The sequence below is a fragment of the Heloderma suspectum genome, chromosome 1 (genome assembly GCF_057233095.1).
Source record: "Heloderma suspectum isolate Gila_16-S chromosome 1, 16-S_ref, whole genome shotgun sequence".
Lineage (NCBI taxonomy): Eukaryota > Metazoa > Chordata > Lepidosauria > Squamata > Helodermatidae > Heloderma > Heloderma suspectum.
Window position 1 is genome coordinate 427300124 of NC_139458.1, and position 26915 is coordinate 427327038.

At 40.1% G+C, this 26915-nt stretch overlaps 1 protein-coding gene across 5 annotated transcripts in view; it reads right to left on the reverse strand.

The window, feature by feature from the left end:
• Positions 1-26915, reverse strand: part of FANCL (FA complementation group L) — a 66423-nt gene that overhangs the window by 19901 nt on the left and 19607 nt on the right. For all 5 annotated transcript variants that reach the window (XR_014786990.1, XR_014786991.1, XM_084829299.1 and 2 more), the window contains exons 5-7: positions 26579-26676; positions 25037-25133; positions 5607-5675 (exon numbers count right to left, since the gene is read on the reverse strand). Coding sequence is in view for 3 of the 5 variants with exons in the window: in XM_084829299.1 (XP_084685425.1) it covers positions 5607-5675; positions 25037-25133; positions 26579-26676 (264 nt within the window). In the remaining 2 variants the exon portion in view is untranslated. The remainder of the gene's footprint in view (positions 1-5606; positions 5676-25036; positions 25134-26578; positions 26677-26915) is intronic.

The following is a 26915-nucleotide window of genomic DNA, read 5'->3' on the forward strand; positions in this document are numbered from 1 at the left end:
CACATGGAATAATGGCAGCAGCCTTGCCCTTGGTGCTGATTTCTGACTATTCTAAAATGTCTCCTCTGAGCCAGAATACACTGGCTGCTACTGATCATGCTGTGAGACACCTGCACTGGCTACTAGGCTTGTCATGACGCACAAAACCCTACCATCTTCAGCTTGACATTGTGCACATTATAATTATTCATCCAAATGAATATGTCAGAGCAGCAGCAGCAGACCTCTCATCAGAGCACAAGAAAAATACATCAAAACATTATCAACCCAGCAGGAAGACAGGGACCATAAGGAAAATTACCCATTTTTAATACAGATGCCATAAAGCCATGTCTATTATTATATTAAAAAAAAGGGGGAGGGGGAGAACCACCATCAAGCTTAAAGTCCAAAAGTACTAGAACATGAAATAGGAAACAGCTGTTAGAAAAAATCAATTATGGTACCTGAAGTCTATTTATATTCTCTTTAACAGGAATGTGCTGGTATTCTAACAGTGACATTTGCACTGTCTGAGTTAAGGGTCTTGTCAATATTTTCATTAACGTGACCTACAGATGTTAGAATTAAATACCTATCAAGCATTAGAACAGGCATCCTGAATACACAAAATATCTAGAACAAAAGAGAATATGTCCACATATTGTTCTTCACACATACATTCCTCACATACACATACACTCCATGCACACAAATAATTGAATCCAATGTTAGTCCTACTTCAAGTAGACCCATTGAAATGAATGGGACAAGTTAGTCATGGCTAATGTAAGCCCCATTCATTTCAATAGATCTACTCTAAGTAGGACTAATATTTGATGCAACCCAAACCATTGGACTATTCTTCTAAAGATGTTGACCTGAACTACAATGTCAGGTGATCCTCAATCTTAGTTTTTATTTGTTACACACACAAATACAAAATGCACATATACCCCATCAAATGTGAAGGGTGCACATGTATATATATATCTAAAAAACCTCTCGGCTATAGCAGATCCTTTCCCAATTCTCCATGCATGCAGTCTTTACATTTGATGAGATGTGCTTGTATTTTGTACTTGGATATGCATATTCACATAGGAAAAATTGAGAACTGGCCTTCAGTCAATTACAAGTTATTTTTTTTTTAAATAATACTGACTGTTCAACACCCCACCCCCTCAAGATTTACAGCACTGTTTTCTCAGAAAGGTAGATTTACTGTGTCAACATGTAAGGATTTAGGATGCCCCAAACCAACAGCTACTCCAGCATTACCTTTCCAACCATGACCATGTGCAGATGCCACCAGCACAAAAGATAATTGTCCTTAGCATTATATACTAGAATATCGAATCTGGAAAGTATTGTATTTGAGAAGGCTGGTATATCTACCACTTTAACAGTTACAGGTCAAAAACTGCCTGATGTTTACATAGATGCAGTCTGGATGAAAACACTGACCATGATCTTTACCTTGTCAACAGCATTTAGAAGTGGGGCCTGCAACCAAGTGTTACACTTTGAAATGTTCCTGACTTGTGTTTCAGTCAGTCAGCCATGCCCCCTTCACAAGACTCCATTCCTTTCCCTCACCCACCTGGTTTTCCATTCCCACCCACAACAGTCAATCAGTGTTCCATGGCCACTGGGCATGCTCCTTGTTTTGGGGATCTCCACTCAGTCCTCAGTGTGCTCTTAGGGGGTCCCCCCCTCCTTTGTGTGTTACCTTCTAAAGGTTTTTGCACTTCTACAAAACTTGCTGTTTCCCTGAATTTGATGATACTTTGTGCATGGATTGTGCCATTTTGGCTACATTTGCCGTGTCACTCAGAAGAATTGGAAAAGTATGGAATAAATATATATGATTTCTGCCACTATTAGAATCATAGGGTTAGAGGGTACCTAAAAGGTCATCTAGTGCAGCCCCCTGTCAATGCAGGACATACACTAACACAGCACACATCCTTTTTTAGTTCAGCATGCAAGTTTGACAGCAGCAAGTCATTTGAGGCAAACCTTCCTGAGGATATTTGTGAGGCTCTTAAGAAATTTTATGAAACTTTTCGGAGTGTCAGCTAAAGTATTACATGAACTTAGTTACACAAATTTTCACTGGAGAGGTTTTCTAACTCATGTACTAACAGAGCAGAAATAGCAACTAGAGGTAGATATATGTTACCTAGGCAGCAAGTGCCACTGACTTAGTGGTGCCATCAGAAAAACAACAGCAACACACATGGAAGAGGGGTTCTTCAGACTTGAAGCTACAGAGGGAAGAGAACTACAGTTTGGAAATGTAAGGCTGGGGTATGACATAGGAGATTGCATTGGACACTTTACAAGAAGCAGCATAAATTAATCCTGATGCCTCAAATTAAAAAAAGAAGGAATCCCCACCACCATTACCTCCCTTGATTAGACAAGCTCTATGGAGCCCAACAGGTAGTCTGGGGAATTTGCAAGGAGGTACTGAATGTAAATGCCAATGTTGTCCCTTGTGTATTTTTTCTACACAGATGTGCACCCTGAACTTTCATAAGCCACATAGCTATGCAGAGCTTTACAAGAAGGTTGGTATGTGTGTGGGGGTGGTGTTACGACATGAGCTGCTTTGCTTTTGCTGTTCTGTAAAGCATAATTTCCTGATAGCAATATATAAACAATACATAAAATTATGATTTCAGTATTAAAAAACCTTTGGAAAATTAAGTATTTTGCATTCTTGCCAGAGGGGGGCATCCCGTGAACACCACAAAGTATTAATTCTATACAAATAATTTATAGTACTCAAGTATCTATATTTAATAGAGATGAAAAGAGTCTTAGCAAGGATGTTTTCTACCAGGTTAGTGTGGTATTTACAGTTCTAGCTTCCATCCATGTGGAAAACTTTTATTAAATTGAAATTCAGAGATTCTCAGCTACCTTTATAGACTTCACAAAATATGTCTGAATTCATCTTAGGTCGTTGCTCAAGTCTTTGGTGTAACATTTAATGTAAGTCAAATCTGTTGTCCTTCCATTCAAGTAACCAGACTGATCAAGGATTAGTGTGGCTTGTCAGTATTTTTATGCATAGTAATTGTGAATGAGCCACCTGGACAGCTGACTGCAGACAAAATTTTAAATGAAATCTCCTGATAGTAAATTCTGTGGTAGGACTGCATGTACACCAGGGCTAAAACACTTTCCCCCTATATTAGTGTTGAAATAAACAACCAGTAACAAGTTCAACCAACCACCATCCTCCCCAACCAGTCACAGAATCTTGTGTCATGTTGATGATTTTACAATCATGTAATTGACTCTGGGGGTACCTGGATGGCATCAGTACATTCTGTTATGAGTATCCTATATTGATCAATTATAATAGGTCACTTCTTTTAAGGAAATGTGGCTAGCTCACTGTGTATGGTAATAATTTTCTTCTCTAAACTTTACATGCTGAGTATACTGGGGGCATAATTGTTTCCAAACATAGCATCCATGATTCATTGTATTTGTTTTTTTGGCCACCATTAATCATAAACTAGATAGCTAGATAGCATCACGGATGCAATGAATATGAACTTGAGCACACTCCGGGAGAGAGCGCAGGACAGGAAGGCCTGGCGTGCTATGGTCCATGGGGTCACGAAGAGTCGGACACGACTGAACGAATGAACAACAACAACAAATATACTGAGTCAGACCATTGGCTGATGAAGCTCAGTATTGTCTACACCGGGAGTGCAGGCTTCCAATCTGGCCCTCCTGGGGTCCCTAACTGGCCATGCCTTCTTCCCCTGGCCCCACTCCCTTTCTCACAACCACCTATTGCTTGATGGTTTCCCAGCTTTTGCACAGTTTTTTCCCCATTGTAAAAGGCTGAAATGCCTCTCCTAAGGCTGAGTTACTGGCAGTGAGAACTTTAAGCTAAAATATGATGGCATTTTTAGTATTTTGGCTTTGCCCATTTTCCCTTCAGCCCCGCCCGCCACTGGAATCTAGCCCTTGAGAGCTTTAGCCCTTGGGCTGAAGGAGGGTCAAATATCCTGGTCTACACAGACTGGCAATGGCTCTCTGGGATTTCAGACGAATCTCCTCCAGCCATTCCTGGAGATGCCAGGGATTGAACCTGGGACCTTTTCCATGCAAAGCACATACTGTACCACTTAGCGACAGCCCTTCACTTATTCAGTTTTCCCATACCACATTTTGTTACACGGTATTTAAAAAAAAACCTTTTCTGTCTGCCCCCACCCCCAAGAACATAAGAAGAGGCCTGCTGGACCAGATCAAAGGCCTATCTAGCACAACATCCTGTTTCCCACAGTGGCCAACCAGATGTTTATGGAAAGCATACTGTACTATTGTACTAAAGTACTATTGTACTTCTTGTGTTCAATGCTCCAGAATCTATTTGGATGAGGAGTGGCATACAAATGTTGTTTGTAAGTAAGTAAGTAAGTAAATAAATAAATAAATAAAATGCCCACAAGCAGGACATGAGAGCAATAAGCCCTCTCCCATTGTTGCTCCCTAGCATGCTGTCTCTGCTGCTGGAGGTAGCATACAACCATCACGACTACTGATAACCTTATCCTCCATGAATTTATCTAATATCCCTTTTAAAGCCACCCAAGTTGACGCTCATCACCACACCTTGTGGCAGCATATTCTAAAGTTTATTTATGCACTGTGAGAAAAAATAATTCCTTTTGCCTTACCTGAATTTCCCACCATTCAGCTTCATCGGATGACCCTGGATTCTAATATTATGAGGGAGCTGCTATACAGTTAGGGAACCTATTGCTTCCACTTCTATGGACTCAAATGAGTAAGAAACTTGAAAAAATATTTTTTAAAGGAAGCTTCTTTTCCTTTTTAAATTTATTTATATCCCACCTTTCTTCTAACATGAAATTCAAGATGATGTGCACAGGGTTCCCAGGTAGTCTCTCATCCAGGCACTGTCCAGACTGAGATCTGCTTAGCTTCAGTAAGATTACTGCATTACTTGTTTAAGACCATGGTCTTGGACTTTATTTCCAAATACTGGCTGACTTAAGACTGAGCATAACATTGTTACCACAGGATAAGGCTTGAGAGCAATCCTACATTGAAGAGTAAGGCTGCAATAGTATGCCTGCTTGTTTAGGAGTAAATCCCATTATACACAATTGGATTTACTAGCACTGTAAGAAAGCCTTTTTTCTTCCAATTCCATTTTGTATCAGAATTGTGACGTGAATAGTTTAAACGGAGTTCAATCACTCAAAAATATGTCTGGATTATCATTGCCCACTGTGTGATATTGTAAAGGCTTCTTAGCCTCATGAAAGGACCTTGCACCAGCCTTGTACAATCTCAAATATTTCTTTGAAGAGATGATCTCCATACCATATCTCAAGTTCCTAGGCGGAAGGCAGAAAAAGCAAGTGACCCTTGGCCTTGGTTCCAGTTTCATGGTTCTCTGGATCCTGTCTCATTAATATTAAATTCAAGATCAAGTTAATTAATAGTATTTTTCATACAATGGGAAATGTGAAGAAACTTTATGTTAAACATGATCCTAGCAGCCTGCTAATTAGCTAAGTTAATTAAAATTGGGGGGAAATGCAAAAAAAAAGTCTTCTTACCTGTGGAATCCAGGAGACAGAGAACTGGACGGGCAAGTCCACGAGGCAATCCGGTGGTTCTGTGGGATACTGAGAGGGATGAATGGAGGATGTTCATCATTTCTACACCTTATGAGTGATTTTTGCAACAAATACACTAGTGAGGATGGCTTAAATAAATCCAAAGTGAAAGATAAGGGATAAGTAAATTCAAAGAACTCTGCCTTATGGGCTCACTAAGCTTTCCCTGCATACAGGGATATAGCCTTTTAAATCATTTGGGTTTTTTTACATGCAAAGATATAGGAGGCCATTTTCTTGTCAGGAAAATCTCTTGCCTGCTTGCAAAATTGAGCCCAATCATGAGATTCAACCTTAATACATTTTCTAACACAGTCTCACTTCTAGTGGTATTACTCAGCATTTTAACTACTATGACCACCACACAAATTTTACATGTTACAAGTAAGTAAGACAGCCTAGCTATCTGCCAGTCATAATTAGAATACTTCAAACTATGGGAAGAAAAGAAGAAGGGACTGATCCATCTTCACAGAAGTTAACACTTCAATTTCCATTGATTTCAGTGGTCACATGTATAGGCACAGACTATATCCACTTTGTTTCTGCAAGTCCCATTGATATAAACTGGACATGAACATACAACTGAACACAACAAAAACGGCATTTGGCTAATAGTGAAACAGAAGCACTGATGAAAACATCACTACCTTTCCCCTAATCCACCTTAATAAAACTCATGATTAAAAAGCAGAACACGAACATTTGGGGTGTTAAGAGGAAGTGAGGTTAAATATAAATACAATTTAAACCTTCCCAAATGAATCTACACAACATTAATCCTGGATACTTGCCACCTACTACTTTGAATGTATTATCCTTCTACTTTGTTTTCTAATGCTATGGTCCTTGCTAAACTTAATTCAGTAGAAGACCACATCCAATTGGCTTTTATGGTAATGAAGTTTAGCTTCTCTATAACTTTATATCCGCTTCTGGTAATCTCTCACTGATTCTCACACCTGCTCCTCACCTATGTTATACTTAAATTTATTTTTATTTCTCTGGCTACTTGGTATTCAAATTTACACTGATATTTTATTATGTCTACCATGGTTTATGTTCCCTGCTATACTTTTCATTTTTAAAGGAAACTTTTATCGCTTGCAAAAGCTCTTATGCTTTGTCATTTTATCATGCTCTTTTCAGTCAGTTATGCTAATGACTTTTGAACAAGTTACAAAATGAAGAGAGAATGAGTGGTTAAGGAAATTCAAGTGAAACACAGTTGGGAAGGCATGCACCATTTTATTTCTCTATATACTATCTTTTGGATATAGTTTCTTGGTTAAACCATTTCAGTTCTTGATCCCATAGAAAACAATATTTGGATTGAGGTGTGCAGGCATAGAGCTTTTCAGCCTTTAAAGCACTACAGGAAAAGACAGACTAAAAACAGCATACCAATGAAGTAGTCAGTGTGAAAATTACTACAGAAGTAGATTCAGTGTGTGTTAGTTCTACGTTAAAAAGGGACACACAAATCAAGAAAAAGAAGGAAGAACAGATAATTGTAATGTACAGTGCGATTCTGAGCATGTTTACTCATAAATTCAACCGGATGTGCTCAGTAAGTGTGCTTAAGGGTTGCAGTCTGAGTCACTGGTATAAAACAGGACTGCTGAACATATGTTTACATACCCCAGAATTTCTGAATGTATATGCAATCTATGCAAGACCTCCCATAAACCACTTGGCAGGTAACGCAAGTAGGGGGGTCCCACTGTACCCATGTCCTACTTTTGGGTTTCCTACAGGCAGCTGATTGGCCACTGTGTGAACAAAATGCTAGATTAGATGGACCTTTGGTCCGATCCATCATGGCTCCTCTTATGTTTTAAGACCTAAATCCTTTACAAATTGTGCTTTATACCAGTAACACTCATGCAACCTTATGTTCAAACACATCTGCATCTATATTCAAAACTTTAAAGGAAAAATAATATGAATTGTCCAAGAAACTAATAGAATCATACTTCTAAGCTGAACGAACTTAATGTCAGTTAACTATATGCCTTCATTTTACACAAGTTATTGACTACTCTCTTTCATTTACCAAGAAAGATGTGTGTTTGCTCCATGTTGTAGAGCCTACAGTTTTAAGAATATAAATTCTATTTCAGTTTTTCAAGTTTTGTTGCAATGATGAACTCAGAAAATGAGACTGGGAGGGATCTTCATGAGAGAGAATGAGAAGAGTGTTGGATTTTCATGGAATCGGTTTTGGTCCGTCAGGGACACATGAAGCAAGTTAAGCCGAGTGTAGCGTACCTTTAAAATCTGGTTTTCAGTGCTTGAAAGGATCTTACTTCCAGGTGTGGTGGTGGGGGAATAGAACTTGGTGGTGGGGGAATAGAACTGAATGTCACCAAACTGGTAGGGGCTGCTCAACCAATGAGAGAGGCTTGTTTCCCGCCCCTCTCCAGGCTCCCTGCTGCTACTACATTATGAACAGAGAGCAACTTATTTTCCAGGTACAGATTTCCCTGAAGAAACCAAAATCTCCAGTTCTCCAGTGCAACATCTGAAGGCTCCTGAGAGCTCCCTGCAACCCCAATTTCGCTGCATCCCAGCAATCTATTGTTCCCACCCCATTTTTCCCCAGGTGTGCACTTTTGCCTATTGCTTCCAACCCCCCATTCTCCCTTTCTCCTTCTCCCTGCTCACAATGAGAAGCTCCCATAAACTGAAAGATTGCTACTGTGATAAAGCGGAGAAGGAACTTTACATAATAACAGAGAAACTACAGAACATCTAAGCAGCACAACATTGCAATAGCGATTTAAGAGAGCATCAGAGAAGCAAAAGAGCACTTTAGGGGGAGTTACTAAAGTTAGCCTTTAACCCATTCACTGCAGGAGAACGAGATTTATTTCTTACTTCTGAGTAAACAGGCACAGAAGAGGGGGATATGTTAAAGAGTAAAAGCAGGCTAGCTAAGGGAAATGAGGGTCCCCACTACTGCAGTAATGTGAGGGGTTGCTGCTGCGCTCCTGGGGATTTTTTTCAATGCAAAAATGAGTTCCACTGGGGAAACAAGAGGGAATGAGGAGTCCCATCCTCTTGACCAGATCACTTCCAGGTCACAAAGGCACAACCAGGATTTAATGCAAGGGGGAAATGGCACACTGTGGTAAAACGGAGCTGCTTTCAGTAAAAAAGGTCGGAGTAAAAGGAGTTTCAGAAAATGCAGCATTTCAAGAGGGAAGCAGCTGGTTGGCAGCGGATTGGTGACAATATCATCTGTTACGAAGGACCTCAAACTGCCCTACCTTTGCACTAAATTGTTCGTGATGGGAACCCCCAGGGCACAATAGAGAATCATTAACAGAACCTTGATTGCAAAATGTTTTACTACAGACTTTAATAAAATCTGCATTGCCAAATATGGTAATGTGTCTTGTACTAGACAAATATGGGTCAGTAAAAACCATAAGAACTTGCATTTCTGATAAGTCAATACTACTTATCAAGTGTTCTTATTGAAAGCATTACTATTTACATATCTACCTTGGTGTTGTTGTTCAGTCGTTAAGTCGTGTCCGACTCTTCGTGAGCCTTCCTGTCCTCCGCTCTCTCCCAGAGTGTGCTCAAGTTCAGATTCATTGCATCGGTGATGCCATCTAGCCATCTCATCCTCTACCGTCCCCTTCTCCTTTTGCCTTCAATCTTTCCCAGCATCAGGGTCTTTTCCAGGGAGTTTTCTCTTCGCGTGAGGTGGCCAAAATATCTGAGCTTCAGCTTCAGTATCTGTCCTTCCAATGAGCAGTCAGGGTTGATTTCCTTTAGGATGGACTGATTTGACCTCCTTGCAGTCCAGGGGACTCGTAAGAGTCTTCTCCAGCACCACAGTTTGAAAGCATCAATTCTTCGGCGCTCAGCCTTCCTTATAGTCCAGCTCTCACAGCCATACGTTGCTACTGGGAAAACCATAGCTTTGATTATATGAATCTTTGTCGGCAAGGTGATGTCTCTGCTTCTTACTATGCTGTCTAGGTTGGCCATAGCTTTCCTCCCCAGGAGAAAGTGTCTTTTAATTTCAGGTAAGGTGGTCTGGTAGTCCCATCTCTTTCAGAATTTGCCAAAGTTTGTTGTGATCCACACATTCAAAGGCTTTAGCATAGTCAATTAAGCAGAAATAGATATTTTTCTGGAATTTTCTTGCTTTCTCCATAATCCAGCGAATGTTGGTGATTTGATCTCTACTTCCTCTGCCTCTTCGGAACCCCGCTTGTACTTCCGGTAGTTCTCGGTTCACATACTGCTGAAGCCTAGCTTGTAGGATTTTGAGGATAACCTTGCTGGCATGTGAAATGAGCGCAATGGTGCGGTAGTTTGAAAACTCTTTGGCATTGCCCTTCTTTGGAATTGGAATGTAAACTGACCTTTTCCAGTCTTGTGGCCACTGTTGAGTGTTCCAAATTTGTTGGCATATTGAGTGCAGCACTTTAACAGCATCATCTTTTAGGATTTTAAATAGCTCAGCTGGAATACTGTCATCTCCGCTAGCTTTGTTGTTAGTAATGCTTCCTAAGGCCCACTTGACTTCACTCTCTAGGATGTCCAGCTCAAGTTCAGTGACCGCACTATCATGGCTATCAGGGACATTCAGATCTTTCCTGTACAGTTCTTCTGTGTATTCTTGCCACCTCTTCTTAATCTCATCTGCTTCTGTGAGGTCCCTGCCTTCTTTGTCCTTTATCATGCCCGTCTTTGCACAAAATGTTCCCTTGAGATCTCTGATTTTCTTGAAGAGATCTCTAGTCTTTCCCATTCTATTGTTTTCCTCGATTTCTTTGCATGGTTCATTTAAGAAGGCCTTCTTGTCTCTCCTTGCTGTTCTCTGGAACTCTGCATTCAGTTGGATATATCTTCCCCTTTCTCCCTTGTCACTTCCCTTCTTTCCTCAGCTACTTGTAAAGCCTCATCGGACAGCCACTTGGCTTTCTTGAATTTATTTTTCTTTGGGATGGATTGAGTTGCTGCCTCCTGAACAATGTTACGGACCTCTGTCCATAGTTCCTCAGGCACTCTGTCTATCAGGTCTAATCCTTGAAATCTATTCCTCACCTCCACTGTATATTCATAATGGATATAATTTAGGTCATACCTGAATGGTTTAGCGGTTTTCCCTACGTTCTTCAATTTAAGCCGAAATTTTGCAAGAAGAAGCTCATGATCTGAGCCACAGTCAGCTCCAGGTCTTGTTTTTACTGACTTTATAGAGCTTCTCCATCTTTGGCTGCAAAGGACATAATCAATTTGATTTCGATATTGACCATCTGGTGATGTCCATGTGTAGAGTCGCCTCTTGTGCTGTTGGAAAAGAGTGTTTGCTATGATCAGTGTGTTCTCTTGGCAAAACTCTATGAGCCTTTGTCCTGCTTCATTTTGTACACCAAGGCCATGCTTGCCTGTTATCCCGGTGATTTCTTGACTTCCTACTTTAGCATTCCAATCCCCTATGATGAAGAGGACATCTTTTTTTGGTGTTAGTTCTAGAAGGTGTTGTAGGTCTTCATAGAACCGATCAACCTCAGCTTCTTCGGCCTCAGTGGTTGGGGCATAGACTTGAATTACAGTGATGTTGAATGGTTTGCCTTGGATTCGTACTCAGATCATTCTGTCATTTTTGAGATTGTACCCCAGTACTGCTTTTCCCACCCTTTTGTTGACTATGAGTGCTACTCCATTTCTTCTAAGGGATTCTTGCCCAAAGTAGTAGATATAATGGTCACCTGAATTAAATTCGCCCATGCTTGTCCATTTTAGTTCGCTGATTCCCAAGATGTCGATGTTCAGTCTTGCCATCTCATGTTTGACCACCTCCAGCTTACCTTGATTCATTGATCTGACATTCCAGGTTCCTAAACAATATTGTTCTTTACAGCATCGGATTTTCTTTTCACCACCAGACACATCCACAGCTGAGTGTCCTTTCGGCTTTGGCCCAGCCGCTTCACTCTTTCTGGCGCTACTTGGAAATTCCCTCTGCTCTTCCCCAGTAGTATACTGGACACCTTCCGACCTGAGGGACTCATCTTCTGGCATCATATCTTTTAGCCTTGTGATACGCTCCATGGGGTTTTCTTGGCAAGAATACTGGAGTGGGTTGCCATTTCCTTCTCCAGTGGACCACATTTTGTCAGAACTCTCCGCCATGACCTGTCCGTCTTGGGTGGCCCTGCACGGCATAGCTGATGGCTTCACTGAGTTATGCAAGCCCCTTCGCCACAACAAGGCAGTGATCCATGAAGGGGACATATCTACCTACCTGGCCATTAAGATCATTGTCTGAAGCCCATCAAATGAGGCAAAGGTAGATGGCTATAAAAGAGGGCCTTTCCAGTTATGGCACCCCATTTGTGGAATGCTCTTCCCACAGTGGCTTGCCTGGCACCTACATTATAGTCTTTGTGGCACCAGGTGAAGAACTTTTTATTCTCCCAGGCATTTTAAGAACCATTTTTTTTGTGCTTTTAGTACTTTATTCTGCTGCAGATTTGGTTTTATGATGTTGTTGTAATCGTTTTATTCTTTGCTGCTTGTTTTATTCTGTGGTGTTTTATGTTTTGTTTTAATGTTTCTACTGCATGTTTTTAATTTATTGTACACCGCCCAGGGAACTTTGATTATTGGGCGGTTTAAAAGTACAGTAAATAAAATAAAAATAAATAAAATAAAATAAAAGCTACAGTATCTTTCAAAGCTAAAATGCATTACTGACAATCAGTGCTCAAATTACAGGGAGGAAAACTAGGGGCCCTTAATGAAATCCACAAGCGCCACCCCCCTAACTCCCTACATTTTTTAAATTTATTTATGAAATATATAGATTTCAAAAAATTTTAAAATGTGGATGAATAATAATAAATGCAGATGAATAATAGCGCATTTTCTAAGACTATTCCCAACTCCTTAGTACTTTTCTTCAAATAGCAACTCTAATCATTTTAGTCTCAACAATTATCATCCATATTTTACACAATATGCAATCACTAGCTTCCAAGTGGTGCACACATATTTATATTTATTATCTCCTTTCTGATAAGCAGTTAGTTGGGCTTCTAAAACTTTGCACAAATAACCCCTGTGGTATTTAATAGGTATGTAATAGGCTACATAGGGCTCAATCCTATAGAGATAGACGGGAGCCTCTGACCTCCCCGTAAGTCGGAGGCAACTGCCTATCCAACGCAGGGCAGAAGCAGCACAGAGGAGAGGCTGTCCTGCATTTTGCCTTAGACGCACGTTTTCAAGCATATAAGAGCGGCTTCAGGGAGGTGGTGGGAACGGGGCTGGAGACCACATAGGAAGCTGTCTAAAACAGCTTCCGTGGTCTCCTCCCATCCCCACCCCAAGGAATGTTCCATTTTCACCCCTCCGTGCTTCGAGTATAGCGGTGGCGCGGTTCTCTCCGCCCCAGCTACGAGGGGGCAGGGAGCACCGTTTCCCAGCTATGATCTCGTAGTGTTGTCTACGAGCTCATAGCTAGGAAACGGAAAAATCCTATCTCCCCCAGATGCTATCTAGGGGACATAGGATTACTCTCTTAATTGCATATGGTTCTATGTTCTTAATATAATTTAACAAACAAATTTTAGGTTCTGTTTTAATCTAAATATTACATTTATGACATTTATCACCACCAACTAATATGTTTTGTCCTTTTAGAAGCCACCACATCTGAATTAAACTGCCCTTATTAGTTAAACAGTACCAACATTAACCTTCAAAATTCTACCTTGGAAGATTTTAAACAAAAAAATCCATAGTGCCAAGCACCATTGGTATGCTATCTTGCAGCACTTCTCTCTTAAATTTAAGGAGATAAAATATAAAACCCTTTAACATAACAGTTCAGTCCATACTTCTCTGGGTTCAGTCTCATTTAAATCCTTGTACCAATTACTTTTGTATTTTTCAAAGACTATTTTATCTAATTTCACTAACAGGTTATATATCTGAGAAACTGCCTTTTTTATAATCTACTAAATTAAAAAAAAATGTTCTATGTAATTAAAGAGTGCCTTAACTGTAAATATTGATAAAATGGTGGAGTTTTCATTAATTTCCAGTCATATCACAATTACCTTATTATTAACAGTTAAATTTCTTTATCTATCCAAATCATGCTTCTGCCAAACTGAAACATTTCCTAGATGTTTGTCAAGATTAAAATCTTCATCATTAATTACTTAAGAAATAGCTGAAATGTTTCGTGCCAATTTTGCTTTAAATTTATCCCATACTGCTATTAGTGAGCTGACAATCAAATTAACATTTGAGTAACAAAAACCTTTACCCTTTCTGTTTCTGCTTCTTAACCCTAGTAAGTCACGTAATGGTATTTATGATCTTCTTTTTGATAAACAGTTAATTTGGACTGCATAGACATTTCTCCTCTAGATATTAATTCTTTTTCAGATTTTTCGTATCAAACTAGCAACCATTTTAGACAATATGCATAATTTCCAAACATTTTGTATTCTTAATCCTCCATTTTTTATTACACAGTCTGAGCCAAATCTTGGCCCTCCTGCAGCCTTTTAAAAACAGAAGCTAATTCAAGCACTGGCATCGATACTTTAAACTGTAAAGCTTACCTAACACCGACAGGAGAAAAATGACACAACCAGCGGGAAATTTGTTGCCAAATTACTACCAATAATAGGAAACACAGTGTAGTTGTAACACTAGCGATCTCTTAATCATTGTAAGGTGATTTAGAGAATACCATAGGCTGCTTCCATCTCCCCTATGCAAATCCCAGCTCCACTTTATGTAACCTAGTTACTACTGGCGTGGAAAACCTGTCTGGGCTGTACCGTTTCAGATTGCAGATAGGGACTCACATGACTGAATATTCCACTGCTATTCTAAACCCCGCTAAAACTAGATATTAGGGAGAAGAGTTCAAGCCTCTCTTCATGTGTGTAAGGAATGTTTTTGTATGGAGGAACACTCTGTTTTCTGCAGACTGAATTTGAATAACCCACATACAGGATTGCCTTCTTAGTGAGAACTAGGCCTCTGATTACCATTAACTGGCTGAAACCAGGGCAAGGGTAAACATAGAAATATAAAACAAGCTTTTACTGGATCAGACTAAACATCCATCAAGTCCAACACCATGCACCTTTGGTGGGCAAGCAGATTACTCTGGGAAACCCACACACAAAGCATAAAGGCAAAGTTAACTCTCTCCTGCTCTTGCTCTCCAATTGGTATTCAATGGCAGACTGCTTCTGAACACAGAGGTTCCATATGGATATTATGAATTATAACTATTGATAAGATCTATCCTTCATGAATTTGTCTAATTCCCATTTAAAACTATCTAAGCTAGTGCCTATCATCACATCTTCTGGCACAAAATTCCATAAGTTAATTACATGTTATTTGAAGAAGTACTTTCTTTTGTCTTTCCTGAATCTACTGACAATCAATTTCATTGTGTTTATATACGATGTCCCGGTACTATGGGAGATGGAGAAAAAATATCTATCTGTCAACATCATGCATAAATTTTCTAAATCTCTATCATGTACTCTCTTAGAGTGTGTTGGGTAAGAGAAAGAAAAAGCAAGATTGTAGTACTTTCCCAATTTCCTGACCAGGTCAAACAGGATGAACACAATATTTCTTCTGTATCACAGTTTAAGAGAATGCAGGATATGTAGGATTGCTAGAGCAGTTCTTTAAAAATTCTGGAAGCTGACTTTTGGTATGTAGCAGGACTCAGCCAGAACTAAGCACTTTTAAGTTCCATGAGTCCTACTGATTCCAATGAGAGAATTTAACACATGCTTAAATCTTTCCCATTGAAATAAATGGGATTCAGATGTGTTTATTTTTTGCTCCGCTTTTTCTTCTTTTAAAAAAATATAACATGTGAACGAACACCACTTCTCAGTGCATTTATTACATATGTTACTACAAATCAAATTCCTATGTCACCTAGCACACGTTTTATATATTAATTTTCTCCCATGGCAAGTTTAAATGCCAGACACATTTTTAAAAAGGACAAATACAATTGATCCTTTCATCTCTATAATCTTGTGAAACAGAGTTGATTGATGACCACTAGTTACAACTGGAAACTTCCATAATCTGGTCACCGCACAGTAAAATAGTTACCTCCTTATTCAACAACATATTCACTTTATAAGAAAATAAAACTACAAAGAACTAAGAAACTGAATTTACAATAATCTTGGCTTCTGCAAGAATCTTACTTAATGGGACCACTGTTTTTGTGTGAAGTATGCCTTAACAGATATAGCTAAGGCTTTAGAATTTCACTGTAATAGCTCATTAAATGTATAGAAAGGCATGATAATCCAGATTTAAAGATTTCATCTGGGAGTTTCCTCTCCATATAGGTGATAAGGATGTATTGTGTGTTGGAAAGATAGCTGTATGGCAAACTGAGAGAGACAGGGCCCAGGGAACTGTAGCCATCAGATTAAATTGAGGGCACTGTAGCCCATCTACAGCTGAGCCAGGCCACCCCCACCCCCCATTAATGAATATCTAAAAGATCTTCTCCTAGATGAGAGTCCGCTTGACTACTAAGGTCATCATGAGAGGTCCTTTCTAAAGTGGTGCAGGTAGTGACTGAGGGTCTTAAGTACTGGTCTGGTGAGAATCACCTAGGACCCAATTTGATGTCCTTCTGGTGCTAAATGAAGATCAACTTTTACTCAACTTTTTCGCATGCCAGCTGGTTTTAAATTAATGGATTTTATTCATCACTGCTGGTTAATATCATTTTTTAAAAAAGTTCTACCATTGTTAATTTTCCTTGTTTTATCCAGTAGTTTTTAAAATTGTTGTAAAACTGGGAGTTTTGCTAACTGAAGCACGTGCGTGAGCGCACACATGAACAGGCTGCATAGCAATTTCTCACAGATGTCATGCAGACCCTTCTCCTTCCAAACCATGCTGCTGTGCCAGGTGTACTCCAATGTTGCTAGGCAGCTTACTTCAAGCTGAAATCCCCTCACGCTTCACAAAGTACCATCTAGCAGCCTTCCCAAGCAATACAGGCTATAGAACTGCGCTTTGGTATTTACGGAGGAGCTGCTAGATAATGCTATGCAGGGTACATTGCAGTAAATTTCCTTGTTCTGTTGGAGTGTGCCCGGCACAGCAGCATAGAAAAGAAAAAGAGATTTTGACTTGACTTCTGTGAGGAACTCCTCTGGAAATTGCTCTAATGTCTAATGGAAGGTAGGAAGAGGGCTGAGTGGGAATCCTATGCAACTGCTAGCTGAGCTTGTTTTTGGCTCCTTCCTCCCAACAGAAGTACTTGTCCTTTCTTGCTGCTGGAGATGTTAGCCAGATTTTGTCTGGGATTTTGTCTGGGAAGAGAACCAAGAGTAAATAGTCTTTGTCTTATTTTATTTAGGAGTCAGGTGGCACTTTCTCTATGCAGCTCTACAGGAGAAGACACAATATGAGTTCATTGTCTATTGTTTTTGGTAACTTCTAGGACTGATTTGATTTGGCTGACTTAAGACAGGATTTTAAAAGAATCCTTTTGGTGTTTAGCACTTCCCAGCTTCCCTCTCTTATTTTGAAATCAAAGGTGTTGTTAGCTGCGCTTGGTATTTTACCTGCTGAAATAGGTCTTTAGGACTGAGGTTGCCATTCTTTGGTAGGTGATCATATGTTCTCCTTTTTTTTCTCTAGCTCATTTTCACTGAGCTTCATCTTTAAAGTCTGGATACCTTTATAAGCCTTATAGGAATAGTAAGTTTTCACCATGTTCACGGAGTAAGATGTACAGATTCGATAGGTCTCAGCTTTTGTATGAGGGAGTTTTTGCAGTATCAAGAGCTTGCTGAGGAGGATCTTTTGCCTTCTTTTGGGAATCTAAGGATAAGCAGGAGGCTATTTTGAGTAGACAAAGTATTACAAAGTAAATTACTTCATATAAAGCAATTCGACCCTAACAGTAACTCTGTGTCGAGCTTTGTTTAGTAATGTTTTCCCCAGCTAAAAATATTAGTCCCCTTATATACTTAATTCTCCTCACTTGTCCAGGAATTTGATCCCTCCAATAGGGTCTCTTTTACTATCTACATCATTAGCTAATGACACCAATCAGAATGGGACTTTGATTAAATCTCCTATGAGTTCCCACTCAATTAGGCTGGAATAATTTAGGGGGACTGCTATGCATTATGTTGAACTGAATGAACTTGGATCACCTAATTCCAAATGTACCATTAATGTAAGAACAACCCTGTACAAAATCCAGAATGGCTAATGGTTAATGACTGCATTTTTTGAGATTTGGAGGGAGTTCCTGAGTGTATCATCTCTAATTCATGACTAATTCATTTCCTTTCTTGGAATGTGTGTGGGTGAGGCAGTAAGTGTAATGAAGAGCTTCGGTTATTGAGTGGTTTAGAAATGTAATAAATAAATAAAATCCTGATTTTTTGCCTTTCCTAACCATTTACAAAAAATATTTGCTTGCAAGAGACTTGGCTACTACTTTACCCAGACCCATAGATATAGAACTTTTTCCTATCCAGCTGTCAAGCGAAACCATTTCAGTCGAGGTATGGGTGGATTAGCCAACCTGATCTCTATTGATATTAGAAGTTTGGCATTACCTGGTTCTTATTGTATAAATGTGTTTCTTCCCATTTAAATTCAGTTTTCTGATAAGACCCCTGCAGTCTACCTTAATATTTATATTCCTGTTTACCATCATAATCTTGTATCAAATGGCAGTCCCTGGGATAAGTCTAAGGGGTAATGTTACATGAATTGCTAATTCAGGGGCTAGTGTCATTGATTTCCTAATTGATAGTCCCTGCTTGTCTCTATAATAGAAACAAATATTTTAGACTGTACAGAAAGAGATCCTTAAGCTTACCTAGGACCTTAATATTCCTAGAACTCAGCCAGCTTGCCTCTATAAGTGGGATGGAAAGTTCATGGGGATGAAGAGGATGAGATGCACTAAGGACCTTTCATATTGTTTAGTTTTATTAGATCTAAGGAACTGACAACACTACATTCCTATTGTCTTCTGGAAAAAGTTTCCCCTTTAATCAAGTACAAGCAGATCATAAATGTCATAAAGCCTGCTTTAACTGCCCCCTACATTTCACAATAGAATCCTGGTCAACCTCTTTCTTGGTTTGAATGGATTGTCTGAATGATTAAAAAAAAACCCCACTCTTGGGTTACATACTCTAGACCAGGGGTGGGCAACACGCTGGCCACAGGCTGCATGTGGCCTCTGCCACTCCACAAAATTGGGAATCCCCCTGCACCGCTCCAAAAAAAATGGCATCCATAGCAGCTAAGAAGTGCTGAAAGGGTCAAATTTAGCTTGCAAACAAGGTAATTTTGACTCTTTTGGCATTCCACTCCACAAAATTGGGAATCCCTGCTCCAGAAAAAAATTACAACCATATTGGGTATGAAGCACTGAAGGGACCAAATTTAGCTTGCGAACAAGCTAATTTTGACTCTTGGCATTCCATAGCACTATGGACACAATTTTTAAAATTTACTTTTCAGCGCCAATAGGAAGAGGTGTCTGGGGGCCAAAATGGCCACCCCAAACCCACTCTAGACAACACTATAAATTGAAAATAGAAGTAGTCACCCAACAGATTACTAACTTTATATTCTTTTATGAATGTTTCATTGGGTTTACAAAACTGGAACACAATACTTCACAACGGGAGGCTCTGGATTCAGCAACCTTGCAAAATAATGAGCATAGATTCTGGAAACTGTTGTCCATGATTTGGCTGAGGCAAGAGAGAATGTAGGGGCTCTGATGATTGACCTAGTTATTTTACAAAATTATACAGTTATTTGATACTGCCCCCCCCCCACAACATACATTATAGAGATCTTCCTAGTTGGGAAATGTTACGTGATGTGCTCTTGTTAGATCTGTGTATGAACTCGTACACATTCCAGCAAGACTCACACACCCACTTATAAGGAATCTTTAGACATTGGCAAATAGAGTGCCTATGTCTAAGGAGATTCCCACCCAAAGAGATCCACACTCAGACACTGCTGAGGAGGATTAAGCCACATTATCACTTTTATTGAGGTTTAGAGATTTAAATTCACACGCTGATGTTAGGAGAATTTGCTGAGCAAATTGATTTTTTAACACTTACACCAATTGGGGATGCTCCAGCCTTCACTGAGTTATGCCTTGATAGGGGAAATTAGCGGCATTCTTGGTGAAGCTGAGCTTCAGGCCAAAAGGTAGTTTTCAAATCTGCGAGGGGTATGGGGGACTCTGGCTGCCCAAACATGAGGGTTCTTATATAGTTCAGAGAAAGGCTGTGACATCACAACTTTGACGAACCAGACAACACTCACAAGCAAGTATCAATGGTGATACTTGCTATGGGATAAAGACTGAGCTGGCCCTTCATCCGGTATAACAAAAGAGGGTGCTTGGGGAAGATGGCTGTGCTTGCTGGAAAGAAAAGTCCTACTGGGTCCTTCTTACTTTTTCCATTCTATTTACAGAAGATCACCTTTCATGCTAATGACTGCCTTGACAGGTGTCAAGGCTGGGAATGCAACAGTAGGAGCACACTGCAGGTACCTTACCAGATATCACTCTCGCTATCCAGCGCATTCATGTTTTGCTCAGTTTTTACCCCCACCTTTGCCTTTGGGGAATGCATTTTAGGAAGTCCATTCAAAATTTAATTGTTCGATCTAGTCTTACGTGATCACTCTCAACCCCATTCGTGTGTCTTTCTCCCACCTTTGCTGAAGCTGGGGATGAAGATTCCTGCCTTATTAACTGTGCCGCAAAATGGAATCAGTACTGCTCACTCAAACGAGAGCTGCTTCGTAGCAGAACCAATAACCTTTTCTATGATCAAACATATGACTGGTCTGGTAAGAGTCAAATAAGGCCCCAGGTGAAGTTTTCTTGCCCCCAGAATTGTTCAAATCTTTGTCTAACTGGTGGGGCTCCTGTTCTTGCTAAATTCTGTACTCAGATAAATTCATTGGGTTTAGTCCTTCTGGGGCAGAAATTGTCTGTGGTTTATCCTATTTTCAACCAGGGTAATCCCTCTCTTCCACAGAACTATATACCAGTTAGCCTCTTGGGCATCCCTTCCAAAATATGTGTGGAGAAACGCTATGAATAGAACTATTTATGTTTTGAAAAATATTTTTCAAGTCATCTTTGATTATGCTAGACTGTAACTGTCAGGGTTTGATGCCTTGTGTTGTTACTATGTTGCATGCCTATTTAGTAGTAGCTGCTTAGTGATAGATTCTCAAAGGGAGAGGAGGGGAGAGAGAGACTAGAGCTTTTAATATTTATAGACAGGTCCTGGATCAGGTAAATTCATTTTGATTGGTTTGAGAAACATCAGACTGATCAGCTGGGGGTTCTAGCTAGTGGCAAAAAGGTCTGTTAACTGAAAGTTGACAACTAGAATTTATTTATTTATTTATTAAATTTATTAATCGCCCATCTGGCTAGTCACCCAGCCACTCTGGGCAATGTACAACAATAAAACAGTTTAAAACACTAAAATTCTACATTAAAAACATCATATTTCTAAAAAATACCCTAACCCACCCCAAATGCCTGCCTGAACAACCACATTTTTAATGTGTGGCGGAAGCTCATTAAAGAGGAGGCATGGCAGAGTTCCCTAGGAAGGGAGTTCCACAGAGTGGGGGCCACCACAGAGAAGGCCCTCTCCCTCGTCCTCACCAGTCCAGCTGTCCTGGCTGATGGGACAGAGAGAAGGCCATCCAAGGCTGATCTTGTTAAGTGGCCTGTCTGGTGTTGTTAAGTGGCCTGTCTGGTGTTGCTGGAGTCACTCCTTAAGATAGGCTGGGCTGGAACCATATAGGGTTTTAAAGGTCAAAACCAACACCTTGAATTTGGCCCGGAAAACAAATGGTAACCAGTGCAACTCCTTCAGCTCCTTCAGTGCAGCTCTTCAAGGGTAACCCCACATAGAGCGCATTACAGTAGTCTAAACGAGAGGAGACCAGAGCATGTACTACCGATGGGAGCAGATGGTCGGGAAGGCAGGGGAGCAGCCGCCATATCAGATGGAGTTTGCACAGCGCTGCCCGGCTCACAGCTGACACCTGAGCCTCCATGGACAGCTGGGAGTCTAAAATGACCCCCAGGCTGCGGACCTGGTCTTTCAAGGGTAGCCGTACCCCATTCAACACTAGGTCAACATCCCCAACCTCCTCTTGTTTCCCACCAAAAGTACCTCGGTCTTGTTAGGGTTCAGCTTCAGCTTATTCCTCCCCATCCAGCCACTCACCGTCTCCAGACATTTGGACAGGGATGCTACAGCCAGCCTTGGTGAATATTTGAATGAGAGGTAGAGCTGCGTGTCATCTGCATATTGATACCACACCCCAAACCTCCTGACGATAGCCCCCAGCGGCTTCACATAGATGTTAAATAGCATCGGGGAGAGGATGGAACCCTGTGGCACCCCACAAGTGAGCGACCACAGGTCTGAAACCTCCTCTCCCAGTGCTACCCTCTGGTACCTGCCAGAGAGGAAGGACCGGAACCACCGCAGTACGGTGTCTCCAATACCCAACCCCTCCAGGCGGTCCAGGACGATACCATGGTCAGTGGTATCAAAAGCCGCTGAGAGGTCAAGAAGGACAAGAATTCACCCCTATCCAGAGCCCTCCTCATATCATCTACCAAGGCAACCACAGCCGTTTCTGTCCCATGCCCAGGCCTGAAGCCCGACTGAAGTGGATCTAGATAATTGGCTTCTTCCAAGTGTGCCTTCAACTGTATCGCCACCACCCGCTCAATCACCTTGCCCCAAAATGGCAGATTCGAGACTGGGCGAAAGTTGTTCAGAACTTGGGGATCCAAGGAGGGCTTCTTTAGGAGTGGTCTTATCACTGCCTCGAGGGCTGGTGGCATCACTCCCTCCTCAGGGGAGGCGTTCACCACCACCCTGATCCCCTCACCCAATCTCTGAGAGAAATGATAGTTGGGGGAGACAGTCTGTTGGTGAGGGTGGTGTGAGACAAGGACCAGAGAAAACTGCAGTGAATAGCTCAGGCCTGAATATGAAGTTATTCCTTCCCTGTATGATAGCTTTCTTTGCTGGTGAAGATCAAAAGAAGGGAACAGGTGGCTGTATTATGCTAGGAGGCTGCCCTGTGTTAAGGAGTTACCAGAAGCTGGTTACACAAGCAGGCCTTTAAGCCTCATAAACTGTCAAGGCAGCCAGTAGGACAACAGGAGAAGTTTTCGCATCAGAGGAAGATTGAACCCATTAGCTGGACCTAGTTGTGAGTGAATTTGGCTGGGGTAGAGATTAAGGGAAGTTGGCCTGAGGTAAAAAGCCAATTAGAGGCTTGTATCAGCAACAGTGTCTATTGAGTCCTTAAGCGTTTCCCTAAAATGCCAAAGTAAATAACAATATTCCTTTATGTACAAAATAACCATTTAGTAAACAATCTTATTTAATTATTCATATGGTCTCTAGTGTTGGTGTGCATCTCACACTTAACCCTATTATACTAAGCTACTGGGAGGTTTTAAAGAATTCCAATAGAATTGGTGGGCAGCAGCAGAAAAGTATGCATTTGTTGAACTCCTGCGTTATTGTGATAGGGAGTTCCTTGGGCCCTGAAATATAAACATTTCTAAAAATAAATTAAAAAATCTAAACATCTTTTTAAGGGAAAAGTAGGATTGAGGAAAGCACTTTGCCCATAATACGATACTTTTCTTCTTAAGAAATTTCTGTTGAAAGACCCACCCCTGGACTTTGCATGAAGTGCAAGCTGGGTCTAAAAACTCCTATTCTACTATTGACTGTTGTCATACTTTGTCTCATCTGAGAAAATGGTAAAGAGTAATGTAAGACTGTTTGTGGTGTTTGTAGATTTATCATCCACTTTCGATTCAATTGATAGGAATCACTTGTGGGCCAAACTGTTTGCTCAGGATATAGATCCCAAGTTGTAATCTGTATGAAAGACACCACTGCTAAAATTAGAGTACGTAGGAGAGGGGCTTCTGACACAGTCAAACCCAGTTGTGAAGGGACCTAAACAGGGGCGTGTTGTCACCCATTTTTTTTAACCTGTCAGTGAATGATTTGGTTCAATTGCTTAACAAAATGGATGCATGCCCACCTGCCATAAAAATAAGAAGTTAAGTTTTATTTTGTGCACAGGAGAAGACAGGAGAATCTGCAAGAAAAGCTTTGCCAGAAGAAACAACGTAGTATTAATTATACTAAATCCAAAGTGGCTGTTTTTGAAAAGTGATCTCCTATATTTAAGTGCTGCTAAGTGTTTCAGTCCTACTTGCTTCTGAGTAGACATGTTTTCTACTATAAATTGGCAACAATGGCATTTTGGGGAGACTATCTCAGCTCCACCCACATTTGCCTGTGACACTGCCCACTGGAATGCAGTTCCGAGAACTTCACTGGCATGGAATTTGGCCGTGGGCTGAAAAAGGTTTGCCACCCCTGCTTTAGTTTCATGCAGGAATGCTTTTAGAAAATTAAGATTTAATGTTATACCCTCTTCTTTTTTAGAGGGCCGTTATAAGAAATTACCACCAGAACATTGCGGTTATCTGTTCTGTAAAACCATGATTGAGGATTGTTCATTATGTTATTCAATATACTCTGCATGAAAAATATCTGTCCAAGTGTAGGTTTAGGAAGAATTTTGTTACACCTAGCAAATTTGTATGTTCTTGCTGTTTGATAATGAAAAATGTTACCTTGCATGTTTCCTTATTTGTGCTAATGGCTAAAAAACTGAGAGGCAATTTTGAGGCTTATATTTGAATGCTCTTTGGTTTTGTTATGGCTTATGGCTAAACAATAAATTGTACTACTACTACAACTACTACTACAACAACAACAACAGGAGGCTATGTCTGGGTAAACACACTCCAACTATGAAACCACACAAGTAATACAAAGCCTCAGCCCAATGACAGATTCTCAGACAGAGGGCTTCAAAATTGATGAATCGTGAACTGAAATGGAGAAATTTAATATCCACACCATGCCAGAAGGGTCTGAATAAGTGGGACAATTAGATTCCACTGGCAAAACCCATTATTTAGAAAGCTCACTTTTGGTACTAGTTAGTTTCTTTCTATCAGAGAGTGCCATCATAATTCTGTGCTGCATAAATTTAAATTGAAAGCAGAAACAACAAGTCTTTAAAATTAATAATTGTTCTTAAATTAGCTTAAACATACATAGACATCATTACTCAGCAGATCAACTTCAATAAAAATCATATTTGACGCATAACAGTCATGAAAACATTATGTTCCCTTTCCCCACCATCCTAAAAATATTCACCTTTGGATTTAACTTCAAGGTTATTAGATGATCCCGACCACAGGAATCCTCTGCTTTTAACCTGATGGTACTAAAAGCAGGATCTACAAACACAACCCTGGAAAAAGAAAGGGAACATGCTCTGGTGTAATTCCATTTGTAACTTGCTATTAGTCTGTTACAAATATATTAATCAGAAATCACCCATATGACAGCCATTTCTGTTGTTGCAGATTTACTGCTGTTAATATACCAGTCAGCTGCTTAATGCAGACATATATCTCTGGATTATTTACATCGTGTGTCAGGGCTCACGCTGTGGTCAGTGAACACTATGTTTCAGTTTTCTACCACCAGAACCTTTGGCATACACAGCATGTTCCTGTCAGCCTTTACTTATGTACGCATTAAACTTCCTGTCAACAATTTGATCAATTTTTGCAGTTACTTAAAGTAGAAGACTTTTGTGCTTGGTTTTTCTTCTTCAATGAACTTTTCATTATACACATATTGTAGAAAATTCAGTATACTAGTACGTATACTACACGTAATCTTGGCAAAATCTTTATTCTGAATAGTAGCAACAAATTCACATTCAGAGTCTGTGAGATTTAAATCTTAATAAAAGATTCCGTCAACAGGTAATACAACAGAGTATCCGCACAGAAGTCCCACTGTAAACAAGTGAGACAGCACAGATCAGAACTAGGTGCAATCAGACTTTACTTTAAACTAAGTTTACATAGTTAAGGCAGAAGTGTGTGAGTGTGTCCTGGGATGGTACTTGAACAGATAAGAATTAAAGCCCCCAAGCTTTACCCCTGTCTGCAAGCTTAACACTCAATCTTTGGGAAATGCCCAGAGAGCTTAGACTATGGGGCGGTACAGAAATGTAGTAGATCAAATTAACCTTTCTTTGAGCATTCTGCTACCCACCACCATTGTGGCTCCAGACAATGAAGCTTGCCATCCCTTCCAAGCAAACTGAGGCAAGCAGCCTTTATCAGCCATAGTATACCACCTTTCCCAAGATGGAGTGAGTGCTCTTTTGTGACCAGGATAGCATTCTGCATCTGATCTCCTTCAGTCATGTCTACCCTATGATAATCAGGTAGGAGGAGGGGAAAATAAGGGTGTTCAAGGAATAACACAGTTAATTTCCTAACAGGGATGCAACAAAAAGAATGAAGCCAAAGACTGACTCAACTTTGCTACAAGGCACGAGCTTAACTGGGCATCAGTCCCCATAAAGTGATATATAACCAGGAACCCAAAATGGCAGACACTGCCCCTTGCCCTAGTGATTCTGAAGGGAAATCCAACACTAATGCCCTTGTTAATGCAAACAAAATTTACTGTTATGTGTAGGATCTTTTTCAGACAGTTTTTAAATGCATTAAGAACTTTGGTTAAGAGGATAATTATAAACAAAGGCTACTTAAAATGCAAACCATAGTATTAAAACCATCAGAGTAAATCCAGAAAATAAAATGTCTTCTGAACTAGGCATATTAAATTTAAGCAATGTTTTCCAAAAGATCTTTATTAATAAACGTGACATACCTTTTCCACCCCAAAGTTTCTATATCTCCAATGAGGCCAGAGTAATATTGAGGAGGTGGTGGAGCATGCAGTTCCTTTGTGTTTTTCAAAGCAACTTCCTGTTAAAAAAAATTATAACATGTATTCATCTCATGCATTCATTTGTAAAGCAGATAAACTGATCAGAATAATGTATTGATTCATAAGGTCCCTAATTCAGCAAACGTTATTTATTATTTATCCAAACTACCTATATAACATTTAATATAATCTCTAAAAAAAATTACATATAAATATGCTAAACTCACAACCAAAATGCATACATGATACAATATAAAAATAAGAAACAATTAACTTA